At 37.4% G+C, this 19790-nt stretch overlaps 1 protein-coding gene across 2 annotated transcripts in view; it reads left to right on the top strand.

Moving 5' to 3' along the window:
- The window catches only part of PLCG2 (phospholipase C gamma 2), a 68382-nt gene extending 49212 nt beyond the window's left edge, over positions 1–19170 (top strand). For both annotated transcript variants that reach the window (XM_054078667.1, XM_054078668.1), the window contains exons 21-33: positions 31–99; positions 1327–1436; positions 2197–2293; positions 3173–3239; positions 3484–3641; positions 5599–5701; positions 6652–6861; positions 7456–7601; positions 8519–8633; positions 9895–10062; positions 10698–10786; positions 14040–14224; positions 14988–19170. In XM_054078667.1, the coding sequence (XP_053934642.1) occupies positions 31–99; positions 1327–1436; positions 2197–2293; positions 3173–3239; positions 3484–3641; positions 5599–5701; positions 6652–6861; positions 7456–7601; positions 8519–8633; positions 9895–10062; positions 10698–10786; positions 14040–14224; positions 14988–15030 (1560 nt within the window). In that variant the 3' untranslated portion in view covers positions 15031–19170. The remainder of the gene's footprint in view (positions 1–30; positions 100–1326; positions 1437–2196; positions 2294–3172; positions 3240–3483; positions 3642–5598; positions 5702–6651; positions 6862–7455; positions 7602–8518; positions 8634–9894; positions 10063–10697; positions 10787–14039; positions 14225–14987) is intronic.
- The last annotated feature ends 620 nt before the right edge of the window (positions 19171–19790 follow it).

Genomic DNA, 19790 nt, shown 5'->3' with positions numbered 1-19790 from the left:
ATTATTCTTTTTCCTTCTTCCTGTTTTTAGGAAAAAGATATTAACTCCCTCTATGATGTCAAGATGTATGTGGAACCCAGTGAAATCACCCCTACAGTGGTAAGCTTAAAGAGAGAAATTCACACTTACTGTAGACTTCTGAAAATTTTAAGACTTCTGTTTTGATTTCCTGTTAGCAGTAAAAAAAAGTATAATTGAAAGCATCGAGCTGCTTGATTTATGGGGGAGTGGACAGCAGAAAGTTAAAGAGTGTAACGTTTTTCTATCATCTCTTTAAAATCTGTACTTGCACAATTTCTTGTGTGCAAATCCTGTATTGATTCATCCATACTGGGAACTTGAGCACTTCTTGCTGTTGAGTTTGTGGAGCGATTTGATTTGGCATGCATGGTTATGCAGGCTTGCCCCCAAATTAAGTAACCTCTAAAAAGGTTCAATCTGAGAAGGCCGAATCTTCATGGAAAGAAAGCACAACATGTAAACCCCAAATGTATGTGAGTCTGTGTGTCTGTGTGTTTATGAGCACTGTTATTTGTGCAAAAAATTATTGCAGTTCCGTTCGCAAATATGGCCTGCTTACACAAATAGGTGCAGAGTTTATTTATGTACTTTCTATATAAAAATGGTATCTTTGGTTTATAAATGAGTTATTAAAGTTTGTCTTCTTTTGAGATACATATGTTTTAAAAACAAGTTCGCCAGCAAACTTGTACTTATCTTTAATTCTTGTTAGGGCCTGCCTACTTGTAAATGCTCATAAAAATTCAGCTACTTGTAAATTTTGTGGCTGTAATTCTGTGACGCCTTTCTGGCCAAGGAGTTTGTATTGATGCTGAAGAATTTGGGTGGCAGTAAATTCAAGATAAAGAAATTGCTTGTCCTGCTAAAACTGGATGTCTTCCTAAAGGAAACATGACCAGCAGGATTGCTGATGTGGTTTTGAAGTGGAGGCTTTGTAGGCATCTAAGCCTACAAACTCCAACTGCATATGAATGCATGTCATGAAGATAGAGGATTGTTATTTTGCTGTGTGGTTTTCTTTTTTTTTTTAAATTTCTACAGTAATTGCGCAAGAGCACTCATAAAAGAAATATTTTCTTTTCTTTTCCTTTTTCCAAGCTCATACCTGAAGATAGCAGTTAAGTAGCTTCACTTGCTTCCACCGATAGATGTCACTCTGGATCTTCAGTATTATGTTTTCTAAGCTTCATAATAATAAAAAAAGGGTCCAATCACCCCCCCCTTTTTTTTTTTTTAAAGATTGCATTATTGATCATTTTATGACCTGTCCCCCTAGATGACCCTTTCGCTCTGTTTCTCTTAAAGCCTCAGAGAACAGTGAAAGCCTTGTATGACTACAGAGCCAAAAGAAGTGATGAATTGAGCTTCTGTCGAGGAGCTTTAATTCATAATGTCACAAAGGAAACTGGAGGCTGGTAAGGACAAAATTCCTCATAGGACAACTTCTGGTGACTTACTAGATGGAGGAAAATATTGAGCTTTGGGTAGTAGTTTTTAAAAACTTTGCCTAGTGTCTGATTGCTGCTTATTAACTGTGACCTAACAAATCTTAATGCCAATATATCAAAAAAAAAAAAAAAAAGCAAAGCGAAGCAAACCACTTCATCCTGAAGTCTCCTTTTGTGTCTTTTCCATTTTTCTATCCTACAGCAATTGCCTGCAGATCCTTCATAGTCAAATGTATCCAGTCTTTTTCCTCTACTACATTCATCTTTCCTGAACACTTTTGTGTGTTCTGGGAAGTCATGCATCTATTGTCATCATTGCTCTGCTAAGTATTTCTCAGGAGTCGAACTCAGTTTTTTAGTTATCTGTAGAATTTCCTTTCATAAAAGGATTTATTTCTTAGCTGGCTTGTAAATTGCTTGGAAAGCTTGGGAATCTAATGTTTCCCTGTAGTTTCTGGAGGGTAATCAACCACATAATAGTATTTTTAGTACTGGAGGGGGAAAAAGCCTCTTAAGTCATTAAATGCAGGTTACTGTAACTGTAATCCCTCTGAAATCATCTGTTACTACAGTTAATGATCACTTTGTTAGAGCTTTTAGCTAGTTCATCACTTATATTTTGGTGTTAGCCAGCTAGACAAGCGACTGTGGGGTATTAATGTTCAGTTATTTGCTTCATTAATGGGCTATTGAAGCTATTTTTTTCTCCTTTTCTCTTTAAATTCAGGTGGAAGGGGGATTACGGAGAAAAAGTCCAACGCTATTTTCCATCTAATTATGTTGAAGACTTGTCATCTAATAACTCTGCTGAGCTTGAGAGTCAGGTGAGGGTTAAAGTTTGTCTGCTATGTTTCCCTGGAAGATACTGCCTGCAGGAAGTGGAAGTCTGGTTTATGGAATTATGACTCTGCATGCTGTGCTTGAGATGACACAGAACAGAGAAATGAATGCATTCTTCATTGTTCTCTGCTTCTGAATATTTTTGTGAGGACATTCCTCAGAGAGAACTAGTATAAGGAGATAGCTGATTTGGTGGGTTTTTAGGCATTTCTAATGATTACCTGCTAATAAAAATCATACCAGCTTGGAATTTTCTGATAATTTGGCTAAACAGTAATGTGTCTGACACTTATAACTCATTATAACTTATTTGCCTATATAATTAATGTCTTGATATTTGCAACTAAGAAAACTATGTGTGCAAACACATCTTACTAGCTATTTCACACTCTACTATTATGCTTTCATGCATTATGTCTAAAAATCTAGTCCAGAGTCTTGGACAAAGAGCTCTTCAACAAAAGAAAGCAAAACTCTGTAGTAAACAGTTTTGACATTTTTGAGTTTTAAAAGTAAAAAGTTGCATTCTGTTGTTGTTCTTAAGGACTTCCAATGCTATGCCAGGAGTCTTTGTAGGAAAACACATGTATTGGATTTCCTTCTCCAGTCACTGCAGCTTGAAAAATAGGCAGTTGTCAGGACAGGAACTGCACTCCTCATTTTGACTCTCACTGGAGAAATCCTCATGTGTTTCTCAAAATGAGAAATTTTTGATATTGGAAACAGGCTTTTAAACGTTACAGTGGGCATGCTTTCAGTGAAACTGAGGTTAGATTTAATGGTGCATGTTTATTATTTGTTAATGTCCTGTGCATAATCACTCAAGAGAAGATTCATGGTCTGATTTAACTCATGCTTTTCAGATTATCGAGGACAATCCATTAGGCTCTTTGTGCCGTGGCATACTGGTACTCAATAAATACAATGTTGGTATGTATTTTCTGATATTTATATATGGACTTCTGAGCTTTCTGTGTTGACTAGGCTCTTTTATGTTTAGCAGAAAAGTTTTGTTTTGTTTTTTAAAAAACCCACCTACTTGTATTCATATAAATGTAAGAGTAATATGATGAAACTTTCTGATACTAACTGTTGCAATAAATCAACAATGACAGCTTAGAAGAACAGTTCTTGGATTTTAGTATAAATTTCTTGTTACTGTGTTGCCTAACAGTGAAAATGCCACAAGGGAAACACAAAAAATCTTTTGTCTTCATTCTGGAACCTAAGGATCCAGAAGATCCATGTGTAGAATTTGCAACTGATAAAGTAGAAGAACTCTTTGAATGGTACCAAAGTATCCGGGAAATCACATGGAAAACTGCAGAAGAGGTATTGATAAAAATTTATCCATTGATTTTGGTTTTTTTTAATCATCTTTTCTAGCATTTAAGAAGTCTTTGACATGACCAAAAAGTCCTTACAGTGACTATGTTTAAGTATACTCATCGCTTTTGGTCACTTTTTATTTTTAAGTGGGTGATAAGAGTGATGGAAAATGTGTTTCAGTGTCATGTTGGCTCAAGCTGTTTATCTGTTGTCTGAAGTGGTAATGCCTGCTGAGGGTCATCATAATCCTATTTATGATGGGCAAGTTGGTCTCTCAAGCAGAGGACTGCAAATTCAGCAAGGGAAGAAGCAACAGGAGCTGTTGACCTATTGTTGGGGGAGGAAAAATGCAATTCTTATGCCAGGCTGTTGTTTAGAAATAAAAATAAGGAAAAGAGAAACATATCCTAGGAGAAGTGTCTCTAAATTAAATATTTTTTTTATAGTACATCAGTGGCTCTTCAGGAGCTTGGCAGCTATTTCACCCTCTGTACAGTTAAAGAAGTATTAAACAATCTGTGTTCAGAGATGTTTTAAAACTCATTTCTGTCAATCAGGAGGCTTTTCTCACAGTGTGGCCTCTAGAAAATTCACATGATAGACTGCTGCATGGAGAGGGGAAAAAGATAAGGGGAGGCCCTTTTTGTCAGTACAGTTAACAGGCTGAATTTTGCGGGAGGAAAAAGCATAGTGAATCAACACTATGTTACAATAAGACACAGATGTTTTATGAGTTTATTTTTGGGCTCTGTCCATTATATACCAAAAGCAAAACTAAGCTCCTTGTATCTTGTCACCTCTATTTAATGCTGACGCTTGCCAAGCTGCTAGGAACAGTTGTTCAGGGCCAGCTCTCCTGCTTGGATACCACTAGGGGGGTTGTGTCTAAAGATCAGCTCGTGGCATCTAGAAATGCTCCTTTGCTGTTTGGAGCTCTGGTTACTGCTGAGCAGTGTCTGGGGAAACTATGGTGTATCACTAAGTACAATGAGGTTTGTACAGGTTTTTCCCAAGGTTTTTTTCCAGCTCTAAATGCCATATTTCTCTTTTCTTAGAGGCATAATCTCTGGTTCAGTGAAACATTGTAGAAGTCCCTGGCTCTCTAGCTCTGATTTTCATTCCTCTTTTGTTTGTGTTGCGTAGGGAATTCTTTTGGAAGCCTTCCTAAATGCTGCTACTTCATAATGTCTTGTACGAAAGCTAATTGCTGTTCAGTATGGGACTCTTCTAACAAATTTTGTCCTGTAATTGCTTCTTATGTCTGGAGAGCCTCCAGTCCAAATGTCTCTACTCAAGACAAGTCCTGCTGATTTCTGTAGCTTCCAGTCTCTGGTTGCAGGGACCGTTGCGCAGCTTCTGCAGAGCAGGTGCTTGCAAATGTGGAAGCAGATAGTGGGTTTATTACCGATGCTGCCTACGTGATTGCACATGGTTTTCCATATGTAACGTTAATGGTTTGTTGCACAAATAGAAAAGTACAAGAATGACGCTCATAGATTTTGAATTTAGCTGTCTGGAAGTTACGAATAAGACTTAAGTCCTACTCAAGATTGTAAATAAATACACTTCAAGACCCTTTACATTTTTTCTGCATACATTTGAATTTATATGAGATACAGAGTTGAGAATGTAGCTGGCATTGAGTAGAGCCACATTAAAAGAAAAAAATTATTGCCAGGATTCTGAGTAGGACTCATCAGGGAGGACTGAAACACTTGCTTAAAAAAAACAACATAACCACCTCCCCCCAAACACCACTCCCAGCTAAAACCCAAACCGGCTTGGTTAGCCTGTTCTCTGTATAGGGTCTTAAAGTACATTACATCTATACAAGTGTCTATCAGATAGGAATCTGGGCAACAAAGTCTGCTTCAGCTTTGTCATTTCATTACAGTATAACCTGGAGTTACTGTGCCATAATACCAATTGTGTCTGAATTCCAAGACTTTATGTTTTACAGGAGAACAGGAGGAAGTATTGGGAAAAGAATCAATTGATTGCTATTGAATTGTCTGATCTGGTAATCTACTGCAAGCCAACAAGCAAAACCAAGGACAATTTAGGTATTTCCTTTACTATTACACCTGAATTTTACCATTACTACTATCTTTAGAGACGTTAGTTGAAATCTTAGAACTGAAGATAACATCTATTCTTTCTGTACTGGAAAACAAAGTTCTGTCTCGCCCATGCAGTTTTCAGTGGCCCTCTGAAATTGTACACTAGAGGATTTGATGCTATTCAGCTGTCACAAAAAAAACTGTTACAAATTTCTAGCTAGTTAACTAGAGACATTCTCACATAGGTGTCGTTCAAGGGGAAGCTCTCTAGTTATCTGTTAATTGATTTGAGATCAAAAGCTCTGACCGAACACTTGTGATTTGTTTGTAAAAACTTTCAAAATGGATTTGTTGTGCATTATGTGACTTTACTGCAAGAAGCCATTTGCCATTTATGTAAGCTATTGGAATGGCTCCATAATATGTTTGATCTAGGGTCTATGTAATTGCAGGTGTGGAATCCAATACTGAAGTATGTACTACTTATTCCAGTTTTTTGTCATTACTTCTGGAGAAGCTGGAAGATGTGCCCTTCTTCCTTAAGTTTCTTTGCAAACATTTTTAATAAGCTATCGGTGTGGTTAAGACATTGTAATTATAGTCACTATTTGAAGCAGTGGCTAACCCAGGCTCACCCTTTCTTCTCCCCATTTAAACCCAGGAAAAGACATCTCATTTGAATATGTGTTCTAGTGGTCAGAAGTGCATTATTAGCAATGATGAGATGAGAAAATTACTATAGACTCCTATCTGCCCTGCTGCAAAACATGTGGCAGGAGGGTAATTTTAACTTTCAGACTTGATGCTCAACCAATTTGCTGTGTCTGCATGAAAACTGTGCCAATTATTGCATTAAAGGTCAAAGTAAAACAAAGTGTTAGTAGAAATGCTGTATAAACTTTGACTTCTTTCTTCCTTTAGTAACCACTCTTTTTCTTCCCTACCCTGTGTAGAAAATCCTGATTTCAAAGAAATCCGTTCTTTTGTGGAAACCAAGGCAGAGAGCATTGTTAAGCAAAAGCCAGTGGAGTTGTTGAAATACAACCTAAAGGGACTGACACGTGTCTATCCTAAAGGACAGAGGGTTGACTCATCCAACTACGACCCATTTCGTCTCTGGCTTTGTGGCTCCCAGATGGTAGCTCTTAACTTCCAAACTCCAGGTAATAGTCTCTTTAAAAAGTGATCTAATTCACCTTCCATTTCAACATAAACAAGCCCATTTCTGGCCCCTTTGCCATTCTAATTTCTGTGGCAGTCCTATTTATTTGTACTCTCAGCAAGGTGAGATATGCAAGAACTAAAGTTTGGTTTTGAATGTGTGACGCCTGATAGAGCTGGTTCACAAAAATCAGTCTCCAAAAGCCATGTCTCTGAGCCTAACTAGCCCCAAACTTGGAAAGGTTTGTTTCACCTTGATATCTTTGTGACAAGCAAGCATTGATATTTACAGTAATTACAGGTGGATGAAAGTCGCAGGGAAGACTCTACTCAACTTCCTGGTAAGGGTCAGCCAGCTTATGTCACATCTATAGGAAACTAATTATGAATGGAGATGGGTTTATTTGGATTAAAATTAATGAGAAATGGCCTATCGTGTTCAGTTACTGAAGGAAACTGAGTCTTCCAACTAATCTTTCCAGCTTTTTCTGATAAGGTGGTGACCAGAAAGAATTACAGAGATGAGCCATTAGTCTGGTATTTCCTTAGCTTTATTGAAATAGGGTTCTTTTATGACTGTTTAACTCTCTCCCTAGATAAATACATGCAATTGAACCATGCCTTGTTTTCACTTAATGGACGCACTGGCTATGTTCTGCAGCCAGAGAGCATGCGAAATGAAGACTATGACCCAATGCCAAATGACTCGAAGAGGAAATTGCAGATGATTATGACAGTGAGGGTAAATCTCTTCTGTAAATTATGTTTTTTACAAGTCATAAATCTCTATAAAACTAAAAATAAGGCTATTATTTTTTCAGAGCAAGATCTGACAGATTGTCAAAATACTGTTTTTAAATGCCAGTGTGTTTGAGAATTTAACTAATTCCACTGGTTCCTGAAAAGAAATATCTATCTTTGTAATGTTAATGAAGTACATGCTATCCGATTGAAAACACAATCCTGGGATAATTTTATATAATTGCTAGTGAAAATTCCAAATGAACTAACATGCATTTCCAGTCTAATGACTTCTCAATAGAAAGGCCCTATTGGAGATTGGTTAGCAGCAGGCTGATTAGTTCAGAGATTTCCAGTGTGGAAGAAAGATATTTATAATGAAATATAGAAACTAAGCAGAACAAATAATAAGCTGATTGCCCTCCTTCATCACATTTAGTACACTGTGACTTAATCAGAATTTTATTCTCATTTTTCATGGAGAGATGGGTTTATCATTTGAAAATTATGCCATGTTGTCTTTGGGTGCCAAACAAGAATTGAACTTGTTTCTGTTCTTAACAAAATATGTTTTCTGAGAAAGAAGAAACACATTAGCTGGTTTTCGTTACAGTTTAGAGAAGAGGTAAACAAGGGCTGTGAATGTAAAGCAGGAATGTCTTAAAATAAGTACGTAATAAAGACTTGTAATAAAGACTGAGGAAAGATAACAAAACTTATGTTACAAGCCTGGCCTGGAACTGCATTCCATGTGTAACCAATGTCAACTACAGTATCTTACAATGAAAATCAATGTATTTTTGCATGTTCTTCTGGACCCCCCCCCCCCCCATCATTCTGTAGGGAGAAACTTCTGTAGAGAAATAATGGTGCCAAGTTGCCTTTGGAGGTGGTTATAATTTATGGTTGTTTTTGCAGGTTTTAGGTGCTCGTCATCTCCCTAAACCTGGTAGAAGCATTGCTTGTCCCTTTGTAGAGGTAGAAATTTGTGGGGCTGAATATGATAATAACAAATTCAAGACAACAGTTGTGAGTGAGTATTTTCAGCTTTCTGTGTTGTGAGGTTGTAGTTCCAGTGTGCTTAAATGAGTGGAGAATGAGCACGAATTTGTTATCAGTAACTGGCCAGCAACCTGTATAGGGAGGAACATGGTAACTGTTGTTCTGGACTGATGAGTTGTACAATATTATTCTTTTGCTTTCCTCAGGGCCAGTTAATTTCAGAAACTTCAACGTATATCAAATTTAGGGGAAAAAGTACTGTTGCAATTTCTTAAGGGAAAAAAGGTCTAAATTTTATGATGTTTTTGCATACGCATAAGTTTGTGTATTTGCATATTTTAAAAAATTGCTGTCTTGAAAGTGCCTTCAACAGTGCTAGTTGGCTCCCAAAAGTCTGGCCCAAATGGGGAGTTGCTACTGTGAGATCCAGATTGTGTTTATTTAAACTTGGGTTCTAAGAGTGGCATCCCTTTGGAGACAGCTTGGGAGTATAGGGCTGAGAAGTAGTATAACTTGCAACACTACCGAAGTTTGATCAAAGCTCACTCCTAGTGAGTTGTGGATAAGGCATTTGAGTTTGTGTGCATGTGTGTTTGTATGTACACAACCTTCATTAAGTGCACTGAAATGGGGCAATATCTCAGCCACAGCCAAACAGCACCCAGGATTTTGAATGTAAGAAAATAACAGCCATTAATAAATTACTATCTTTTCACCATTTAATATTTCTGGATGCAGCAGTGTTCCTCTAGTAGAGAAAAGGCTTTATTTCTAATTATCCAAGTGACTCATTGCAGTGGAAGATAACATGGAATGAGGAGCAGAAGGTGTATTGTGGCTCTTCAGTACTTCAGAGAAGAGGATTATGATTTTAACTTTTTATGGGAAGTGACCAAGACTCTCGAGAGCAAACTTCCTGGCCTTTGGGCCATTGTGTGCTAGTCTTCCCAGTGTTTTTCATGCTTTTACTCTGATACGGAGCATGAGGCTCATGAATATGAGCAGTGAATTAGCTTTTGATTTTTCTTAACAAATGCATGTCCGGAGGGTTTATATGTTTAAATACAAATAATAGCTTTTATTCATGGATTTCCATCCCTGCCAAGTTTCCTCCTCTCTTCCCCAACAAATAAACAAATACAAACCTTCTGAAGCAAGGTTACAACAGGAGGCAGATGGTAAATAGGATTTTTGCGCCTTTGTATCCCCAGAAAATGTCCTGGGAGACATACCCATATGTGAATGAAGTAAAATTATCGCTTCATACTGCAAATGTTTCCTTTTCATTACAGATGACAATGGCCTTAATCCAGTTTGGGCACCCTGTCCAGAGCAAGTGAAATTTGAAATTTATGACCCAAATCTAGCATTTCTGCGGTTTGTTGTTTATGAGGAGGATATGTTCAGTGATCCCAATTTCTTAGCACATGCCACTTTTCCCATCAAAGGAATCAAATCGGGTAAGATCAGTGGGTATAATAAAGGGCTAACTCAGAAAGATGCTGTTCAGCATTGTTGTATCATGACTTTGCTCTTAGTAGCCACTACAGTGTGACTAAGGACAAGTGCTCCTTTGATCCGAGTTCTTTTAATCCATTGTTTATTATGATACTGGGTGTGTAGCATATAAGTATTTTTAATAATCTTCTCCCCCTCTTGAAATTCCTTTTTTTCAGTTGAGATATGGAAACATTATGTAGAATAACTTGCACTGTCTTTACCACGTACTCCCTTTCAGCCACAGGATGCTATGAGTAAAATTCGGGAAGATTATTTTTCTGTTTTAGTGTCAATGCATTTGTTTTGTTAATTATCTTAAATGTGGACATATGTAGAGTAAGTTTTCTGCTTTCCTCTGCTTCTGGCTTTGGTTTTCAAGAGCATGTGAAATCACACATTTCTCAATTTTGCCATTCTTGCCTTTTGCTTCCCTGTAATTGTCATACATAAGCCTGCTCTCAGCAGTGGGGCATTTGAGCAGTGAAGAATCTGTTAGCTTTCAGGACTGTTTGCACCATTTTTATGACTGCAGGTAACCCTTTGCCTTGGTTCTAATTGTCCTTTGTATGTGTTGCTTCTCCTCTCTCCATCCCAGGTTTTAGATCTGTTCCTCTCAAAAATGGATATAGTGAAGATATAGAGCTGGCCTCACTTCTGGTTCACTGTGAAATGCAACAAGTTCTGGTGAGAACCACCGGGGATTTTTTGTGTGTGCTTAAAGTGTGTTATCGGTTCTTTTTGGAAACCAGGAAATGAGGATTTAGCTTTCAGTTCTATGTCTGATGTGCTATTGGCAGGTGTTACTTCTGTTGGTACTGGGCAAGACCAATAAAGCAAATTGATTTACTCTCCCTCTGGTTGGACAGATGATGTAGTGGTTAAAAGAAATCACGTTAACATAGAATCGTTACCTCTGCTTTTTTAAAGGTCCTACACGAAAAGAATTCACTTTAGAAAGAGAAGGTAGTAATTTCTCCTAGTATTTCATTAAAATAACAATCCATCAAGTGGAAGGCATGTTCCAATTCCTACAGAAATGCTATTCTGTTTCTTTTAAGTCTCTCCAAAACACCTAATCGAAGTTCTAGTATTTTTAAATGTGCAGGGGAAAAACAATGATGCATCCTTGCTCATGTAGCCCAGCATTAAAGTGGCTGATCTGTGAAGAGCATTTGTTGGTGTTCCAAAGGTCCTGCTGTATATGTTGATTTGAAACAGGATTATTCTCAGACTCCCACTACCTCAGCAATATTTTATGTAATTTAAATATACTGGTGTAGAGGCTGTTTGATGAGACTTTAAAGATGCTTCTGTGAAGTGGGTATTTCGGGGTGCTTTGCAGTACCCTTCAGATTCACAGAAAGAAAAAAAAAGTCCAACTACTTATTTGTAGTCTTTTACAGCCGTTCAGTTCACACTAGCGTACATTATTTTCCCTGATTAAAACAGTAACTTCTGCTAACTAAGTCATTATGTTTCTGGAGGGATTGTGCCTGCAGATGTGTACACCGAAATGAAAATTACTGAGTTCAGTCACATTTTTCTTCACAAAGGAGCCTTTTTCAGACATCCTTTGTCAAGGTTTTTACAAAGCCACCTTGTAACACATGATGTAACACAGCTGTGTGTAATGACAGTGTTTGGCAGCCATGGTAGGTACCTTCTGTTGGCTACCAAAGAGTCATTGAGAGCAGGGGAAGGCTGGAAGCTGAGACCAAGAGTGTGTGTGTGTATGTAAACAAAAGAGACCTATGTCCTTTGAAGATAACATTTACAACCTCTGCATTTCATGGACACGAGTCTGATAGAGGAGGCCAGATAAACTGTTATTTTTTGGCTTGCTGCCTTTGAGAAAACTGGCAGGAACTCACCGTTGCCTGATATGTTGAGCAAGGACATAACTTGTAGGTATATTGTCAGTTCCTCCTGCTGTGGTTTCTCTTTGGAAATTCAGGTCATGATTTGCCTGAGGCAGGGGTATCTCTTACAGTGTTGTTCAGAGCAGCAGTATGCCTCCCAATCTGTTAGCAGCAAGTCCTTTGACAGGAGCGCATTTCGCGCTTTTGAAGCCCCTTCTGCTTGTTAAGCCAAATGAAGATGCAGCACAGCTCTGTTTTTTACCATGTCTGATGTCTCTGGGTGGTAAGGCAGTGGCAGGAGAACTTACAAAAATTTTCCCTTTTGTTTGGCAGTCTGCAGCAAACCAAGACTTGCCATAGTTAATCAACTTGTAGAACTTTTGCCAGATCGTTCAAGGAGCATCAGAAAAGATCAAGGCTGTCTCCATCTGTTCTTCTGCCCCTTTTTTAAAATGATGACCCTCCATAAAATGATATAATTTAATAACAGGCCTGTTTATATACAGAACCCATCTGTGTACTCTTGGAGATGAAATACAAAATTATAAAGGGGAATTACAGATGGCTGTGGAATGGTGAGGCAAGAATATTGTAGATGTAAGCATGCACATTTGTCAATTATTATGTGAGGTCTTACGCCGCTTCTGCTGAACTTAACCAGTTTTCTTGATATTGTAGAAATTGTACTGTACTGAAGTGGTTGTTACATTTAGAAGCATATTTAATTTGCTTGAAAACTGATTTATTTGCTTCAGGAAGTGTGTGTATCTCTTCAGCATTTTCTGATTACGATCGGCCTCAATGGTGTATGCGATTTTAACTTAAAGACAGAAGTGGACATTCTTAAATGGTTTTTTACAGTCTATGTTTGCAGATGCATTTATTTACAATAACAAATAGTAGTACATATGCATCTTGATGATAACACCTGCAAATCAGTACTTGGCAGTCTGCTTTCACTTTTGTGATTTGGGAATGCAAAGTTTCCTTCCCCTTTAAAAAGAAAAATATTTTTTAAAATTACTTTTTAAATCTTAATTAGTAACTTAGCACTGAAGCTGTTTCAGATGCTTCAACCCATACCTGGGAGCTGTGGGAATACACTTTGGGAGGAAAAAGAAGGTTTAGGAAAGTATCTTGTTGCTCTAACTGAAACTGCTTGCGTATGTTTCTAACCTGTCAATTTTCCTAGATCTAGACTGAGTGCAGAAAAGAGGCATTCTTATTAGTATGCTGCCTCTGAAAAGGTTTAGATTTATTGCATTTGTCGGTTGCATGTCATTTCGTGTAGGAGGAGTATCTGGTTTTACTGCTAACATGGAACTTAAGACTTGAGTCCTGCCAGTATTATCCCCCGCTAGTAACTCTATAAAGGAGACAGCTTTTGCATTCAAAGCTTTGAAGTGTTAAAATAATTTGAAGTCATAAAGGGAGTAATGATGATTATTTTATGCTTGTGGAGTACTTTGCAAGTATTGAATTGCTGTAGTTCCATAGAAACACAGGATCTGTCCTTTTTTTCATCATCTGAGTACTTGCTGCTCTTAGGGGTCATATTTACTAGTTAGTATTTCCACCTTTAGTTTAGATTTCGATAGGAAAGCACTGGCGTTGGTAGTGTGTAGTGTAATGCACGAATATGATGAAACAGTCAAAAATGAAACTTCTTTAAAAACTATTTTTAAAACTGTTATCATCTCATATGCCACCATGATACACCGTTTGCTGTCCTTTACTCAACAGACTTACATGCTTTATTAGGGAAAAGTATTCCAATAAAAGTGTTGCAATAGAAATGTTTAGATGTACACATTTTGTGACTGCTGCAATGCTCCTCGTGCCCCCATTATGGGATATGACTGTTCATAGTGTGGGGCTGGGTATTTTCCTTGTGCTTTCTTAGTTTGTTTCTGTAAACATTCCAGAAACATCTTATAAAACTGATTTTATAAAACATTTTATATAAAGCTAATGGAATGTGTTTAGGAAAACAAAATAATCGCCCAAACAATGTTGATTCTGTGTAATTCTGGGTGTGTTTCTTACAAGTTATATTGATTTCCAATATTCTTTTGAAGGAAAGTGAAGAAGAGCTTTATTCCTCATGTCGGCAACTTCGAAAGCGCCAGGAGGAGCTTAATAACCAGCTGTTTCTTTATGACACCCATACAAATTTAAGGAATCCTGCCAGAGATGCTATAGTAAAAGAATTCAATGTGAATGAGCACAAACTACAGATATATCAAGAGACATGCAACCGCAGGTGGGTTGATAACCACTATCCTTTCCAAGGCAACTCTTTCTAGACATGATTTATGGTAAGGGAATCGCAAAATTATCAAAATAAGCGTGTCTGAGGCAGGGAAGGGCTCCAGTGAAGCAAGGCTGGGCTGCAAACCGCTAGAGGCCAGCAGATGCTGTGAAACGTCTGCTCAGTGAAATCTCGCTTTCAGTAATTGAAGTGAAACCTGTTATCCCATGAGTTTATGTTCCCCTCTTCCAGGCTTTCCTCCTGGAAATCAGGAGAAGTATTTACAGCCAAATAAATAAACAACCTCACTCTTCCTACACTATCAAAGTTATGTCCCTGGAAGGGTTGTTAGCATATTATAATAGATATGTGGGAACAGAGCATGCTTACAGGTACACAAACCACAGAAGATAAAAACAGCCTTGAGTAGTAACACGACAGTGTTAGTGTCAGTTTCCTGTCAGTATGTTATCCAAAGCTTAGGGGAACCTGCCACCTTTGGGCTGTGTGTGAGAGTGACAGACAGAGGCATCATGTACCAGGAGGAAGTCTTGAGTGGATATCAAAATAGGATGGGAGGAACACTTTTCTTTAAATATTTGTACCCTTTTTTATGAATCACTCATTTCCTCTGGCTTACTGAGGAAAAAAATTGCAATGCTTGTTACCGATACATTAGTTGCCGTTCATATCTAAGTAAGTTAATCTTTGGTAGACTGTTTTCCTCTGAGTAATTCCTATTAGACTTGACTTTTTGTTTTTCTTTTCCTTAAAGATTAAGGGAGAAGAAAGTCAGTAACAGCAAATTCTACTCTTAAAGCAATCGTTCTTTCATGCGTGCTTTATGGTGCAATTCAGGAAGAGATGTTAATTTATCCTGGACACCCTATTCTACGATGGTCTCTCCAGACTGAATGACTGGAAGAAGAAGAGGAAAGATGGGTTTCCTTAATTTCTTCTTACAAGAAAAACTGTTTTACTTCCTAATAATTTATATTCTGCACAAAGCATACCCTCTGTGCAGGCCAGATCTTCTGCATATTCAAGATTTTTAAAATCTGAGGGCATGTAGTTGGATAGACTGCACTTGTCATTATCAATACCTGCAGTACAAGTATAAATAATCTACTGTATTTGTGTATGCAGGCTATAGATAAGACATTTACAACAATTTGCATGCATGGCATCGCACCACTTTAACAACTCGGCCCCTTAAGATTAACTGGTAGTGAGTTTTTAATTTATTAAATGCTATAAAAGCACTTCTACACCAGAATTGTCACGTCATGTATGTTACAGTATCCAAAGCAGCAGATTGTACTTCTGATACTGTATAAAATATTTTGGGCAGCTGATAGTTCATACTGTATTGTCTCTTGCTCAAAGTTTTCTGTTATGTCTTTGAGAAATAGTTAATATGTTAATTTTGTTGAAACCAAATATCCTCTGCAACTGTAGTTGTGTTTTTCCTGTTGAACTCTCTGTTAAAGTTTAAGAAAGGAACAACGCATGAACCTGTATTCATAGCCCCTGTGAACCCATGTTCACAACTGCAAGCACTGTTTGTTTGCAGAAAGGAAGGAGATTTCAAATTCTGAAAAGCACTTACTTTGGTATAGTATCATTTTGCAAATCCTTTCAGCTGCTAATGTGCTTAGAAATGAGTTTTTTAATGAACTGTCAATTTTTAATCTTGCAGTCCTACTTAGACAATAGCGTCAAATGATAGTGTTCTGTAAATGTAGACCATTTTCACAAAATGTATCTAATTGAAGAATGATCATATGCACAAATATAGAGGTACATTGTTCTTACAGCTTTAATCAAATGAAGAACATGGAGCTACAGATGAGAAAACTTGTTATATTAGCAAGTGTTTTCCTGCCAGAGCAGAACCAAAGTCTTCTGGTGTCATGTAACACCAGTTGTTATAATTTGTGTGTTTGTTGGTTCTTTGTGCTAGCACTGTCTTATTGCTATTGAATTCCTAGTTGCTTTATATCTACCTGGGTGGAGTTTTGCTGTCTATATGCTTGATTTTATATTTCAAATATGTGTAGAGGAGTTGTTTTTCTAAGTGACTGCCTGAGGCATAAAACGCTGCATATATAGTGCTGTATTTCTGATCACAGAAAAGTTGCATGGACTTGGGATTCATGGCATGATGAAGCTGTCTCAGCATTATGCGGTTTCTCTTGCTCACATGCTATGACTTCTGTTGCTTCAAGAGGCACTTAATTGATGCCATTGTGCATTCATGGATGATGGTTTCAGGAACCCCCTTGAAGTTTTAGTTATTCTCTAAAGACAGTCTTGTCTCAAAGATGAAAGTGCTGAGTGTCCCATAGTGTGATGGCTTCTGTAAATTTTTAATGATAAAGAAATTAATTACTAATCACCCAGCTGAAAAAGAGATGAGGGCAAAGTTAAAGGCAATTCTCTGCATTTATTCCTCCTGCCTGGAATCTCTTCAGTACCCGGTTGTGATTGACCTGTTCAAGGATTAGATGGGTTCCGACTCCCCTCAAAAAAAGGAAAAAATCAAATCAACTATGCATTTGTGAGGTGGGGCTGTAACCTAGACTACTGTATAAAGCTAGGCTTATCTGCAGTATCGAGGTGGAATGAGATAATCCATTTGCTGTTCCTTGAGGGGAGAACCGTTGGTGTGCATGCATTTTGTAGTGTGTTCCAGGACATGGTTAGTTTGTGATGTGATCAGTCCCTCTGCTATGTGTTTCATTTCACAGCCTCCATAAGTCCTATTTAATATTATGAGAACACTGCGTTGATCTCGGACAAAGTGGCCCGAAGGCTTGTTGGGAACATCCTGAGGTTGTTGCTACAGGTGGGACAGGATTTACAGCCAGCTGAGCACCAGCTAGGTTTGGACTGATCACAAAAAATAGGAGACTACGAGAGATGCTAGGGCTTAGGGAGATAAAACCCTAGAGCATGAGGCTGTTGCTGTGGTGGTTTTTTTGTTTCGTTTTGTGATGATTTTATTTAAGCTCAGTTCCAGAGCTGATGTAACCAAATTGTCCATTTTTCCTGGCTTCTTCTCTTGGTATGTGTATTCCAGGCACAGGACAGCCATTGTATGATGAATACAGGAGTTCCTTGTGCTGCTGCTGTGCTGATATTTAAGAATTAGCACATTTTATAGTGCTTTGAAAAGTCCTGTGCACATTCTTCACACATATGTAATGTGAAAAGTTATGAGGCACTCTCTTAGTGTTTATGAAAATGCATTTCATTTTACAGTGAGACTTTCCTCAGAATATAATGTTATACCCTATTCAGAAGGAAAAGACTGCATTGACTGTTTTTGTTGACTTGCAAGCAATGGGCAAGGCTGTGTACTAACTCTTCTCTTGTTTCTGGCATTCTGTGTTTTAACTCCAAAATTTCACCTCTCAATTCTTTATCAAAGAAGACTCTGTAGCAACTTTTTCACAGTTGCAACTGTTTTAATATGAAAGTAGGTCGAGTGTGTGTGCTAATTTTATAATCTAGGAGGAAAAACATTTATAAATTTTTTGAATTTAACAATATCTGTTAAATTGTTGTATTCTTATAGAAACTGTTTTAAATCCTTAAAATAACTTATTTTAATAAATAATTTTGTATATCTCAGCAGTGATGTGAATGATAACAGATGCTTCTTTAAGCATCGCTCATTGAAAGCAATGAATTGTGTGAGTCATCTGAGGCAGTATGAGTGAGTTCTTGTTAAGAAGTCACCTGCTGGAGTGTTATGGTGTGTTCTGCTAGAGGATGGAGGAAAGGTGTTTCTGTGTTCTGACTATTGATTGTTTCCATAGACATGGGTGTTTTTGCACTTCATCTGGCTGCAAATCAACAGGGCAGAAAGAAAAGGTCAAAGACCATGTTTAACTTGCAGCTCCTGACTGACCATTTTCAGTGGTAGGTTGATATAAGCTTCAGCCCTAGCAAGCATCAGTTTTGGATCAATTCAAACCATGAAGTCTGACTAAGGCAGAGATGACTTTGTAGTAATTTGGAAGCACAGTAATCTTCATGTTCACTATAAAATTATATCAGCATTATTTCTACCCACAAGGTTGCCTTAATTGCATGGGCAGAAGTGCTGCTGAGTGAATGCGTGCTGTCTTTATGTTGAGATTTTTTTTCACTGTTGGCAGTCTTGGGAACAGTTTTTTCCTCACTCTTTTGATAAGAATTATATACATATTGAGCAGGAATCATGTGAGGTATCTGCAGCCTAGGTCTTCTAGGAGGTCATTAGATGGCCAGATGGTCTTTATCACCCTTTAATTTGTGAATATTGGTATCCATGAGTTCTAAGTCGAAAAAATTGCTTCGTTCAGCGGTTTTGTTGCCTATGCTCTTACTGTCTTCCATCCCAGTGCATCTGTGTTGCAAATATTTTAGTGCTGCAGTTCTCAAGCCGACCTTGTATATGCTGAGATGGCATTAGCTACTACCAAAGATTATCTTTCAATTCTCCAAACTAGTTGTAAAATTATGAATGTGATATGGAAGCTGAAGTACAGTTGTTGAATTCTGCTATAGTCTTGTGTCAGCATTTCCAAGTGCAATCTAACTAGTTAACTTTGTTCCAGACTGGAATTCCACATACAGCATTAGAATCCGAAATTGCATATAATGAAAATTAACCTTCAGAACCAGTTAGGATCCAAATTTATCTTCTGCTCCCTAACAGTATTTATGAACATGCCCAGCTATTAGTTTCAAAAGAACTTAAAGTGCAGTTTCATTCATTGCTGGTTTATGTTCTTAAGTGTTATTTCATCAAAATAAGGAACTGTGAACTTGAATAAAATAAAGTAGTATTTCCCTTAACACTTGTGCACTCCTGAATTGCAATTTAACCTGGATTTACTGTATGTGTAAATTGTTACTGTTCAGGACACTTTTCTGTGACTATCACATCAGAAATTATTAAATATGCCACTATATTGTTGAAAATATGTGGAAATGAGTAATAAATAGTAAGGAGAAACAATTTTGTTTGGGTCACTTAGGAGAAGACACTATGAAAATCTGTCTACTTTAAGGATGATATTTAAGAGTCTGAAATAAATGTGTATATATATATATATATATACATAATATATATATGTATATATATATATTAGAAGTATAAGTTGTTCCTGTGTCTGGCAAAGTTTTACCTTGACCAAAGATTCTTAAACTACTCGCTTAAAACATTAACATCTTTCTTTACAGTGAGGCACGTATCAGTTCAGAAGTAATTTTGAGGACTAGGAAAAATTGAAGCTGTGCTATATTTTCAGTTCAGCTTTTTGAGTTTTTAGATGCATTTCTGGTAATTCTTTTTCAGGAAAATAGGTAACAGATTGAAATTGGGAATTGGACACAACACTTGAATTAATTAACGTTAATTTACACAGCGCGAGAGTAGTATTAAATAAAAAACAGGAAGGAGGAGAGAATTCTTATTGTAAAGTACTTTAAAATAGAGCAGCTGTGACTGGCTTTATACATACTTAATTTTCAAGCATTTTTTTAGAGTATCTCCTTGAGCCACAGATTTCCTGTTTTCATTTTG

This window comes from Cuculus canorus, chromosome 13 (assembly GCF_017976375.1).
Source record: "Cuculus canorus isolate bCucCan1 chromosome 13, bCucCan1.pri, whole genome shotgun sequence".
Classification (NCBI taxonomy): domain Eukaryota; kingdom Metazoa; phylum Chordata; class Aves; order Cuculiformes; family Cuculidae; genus Cuculus; species Cuculus canorus.
This window is presented reverse-complemented; position numbering and strand designations above follow the sequence as displayed.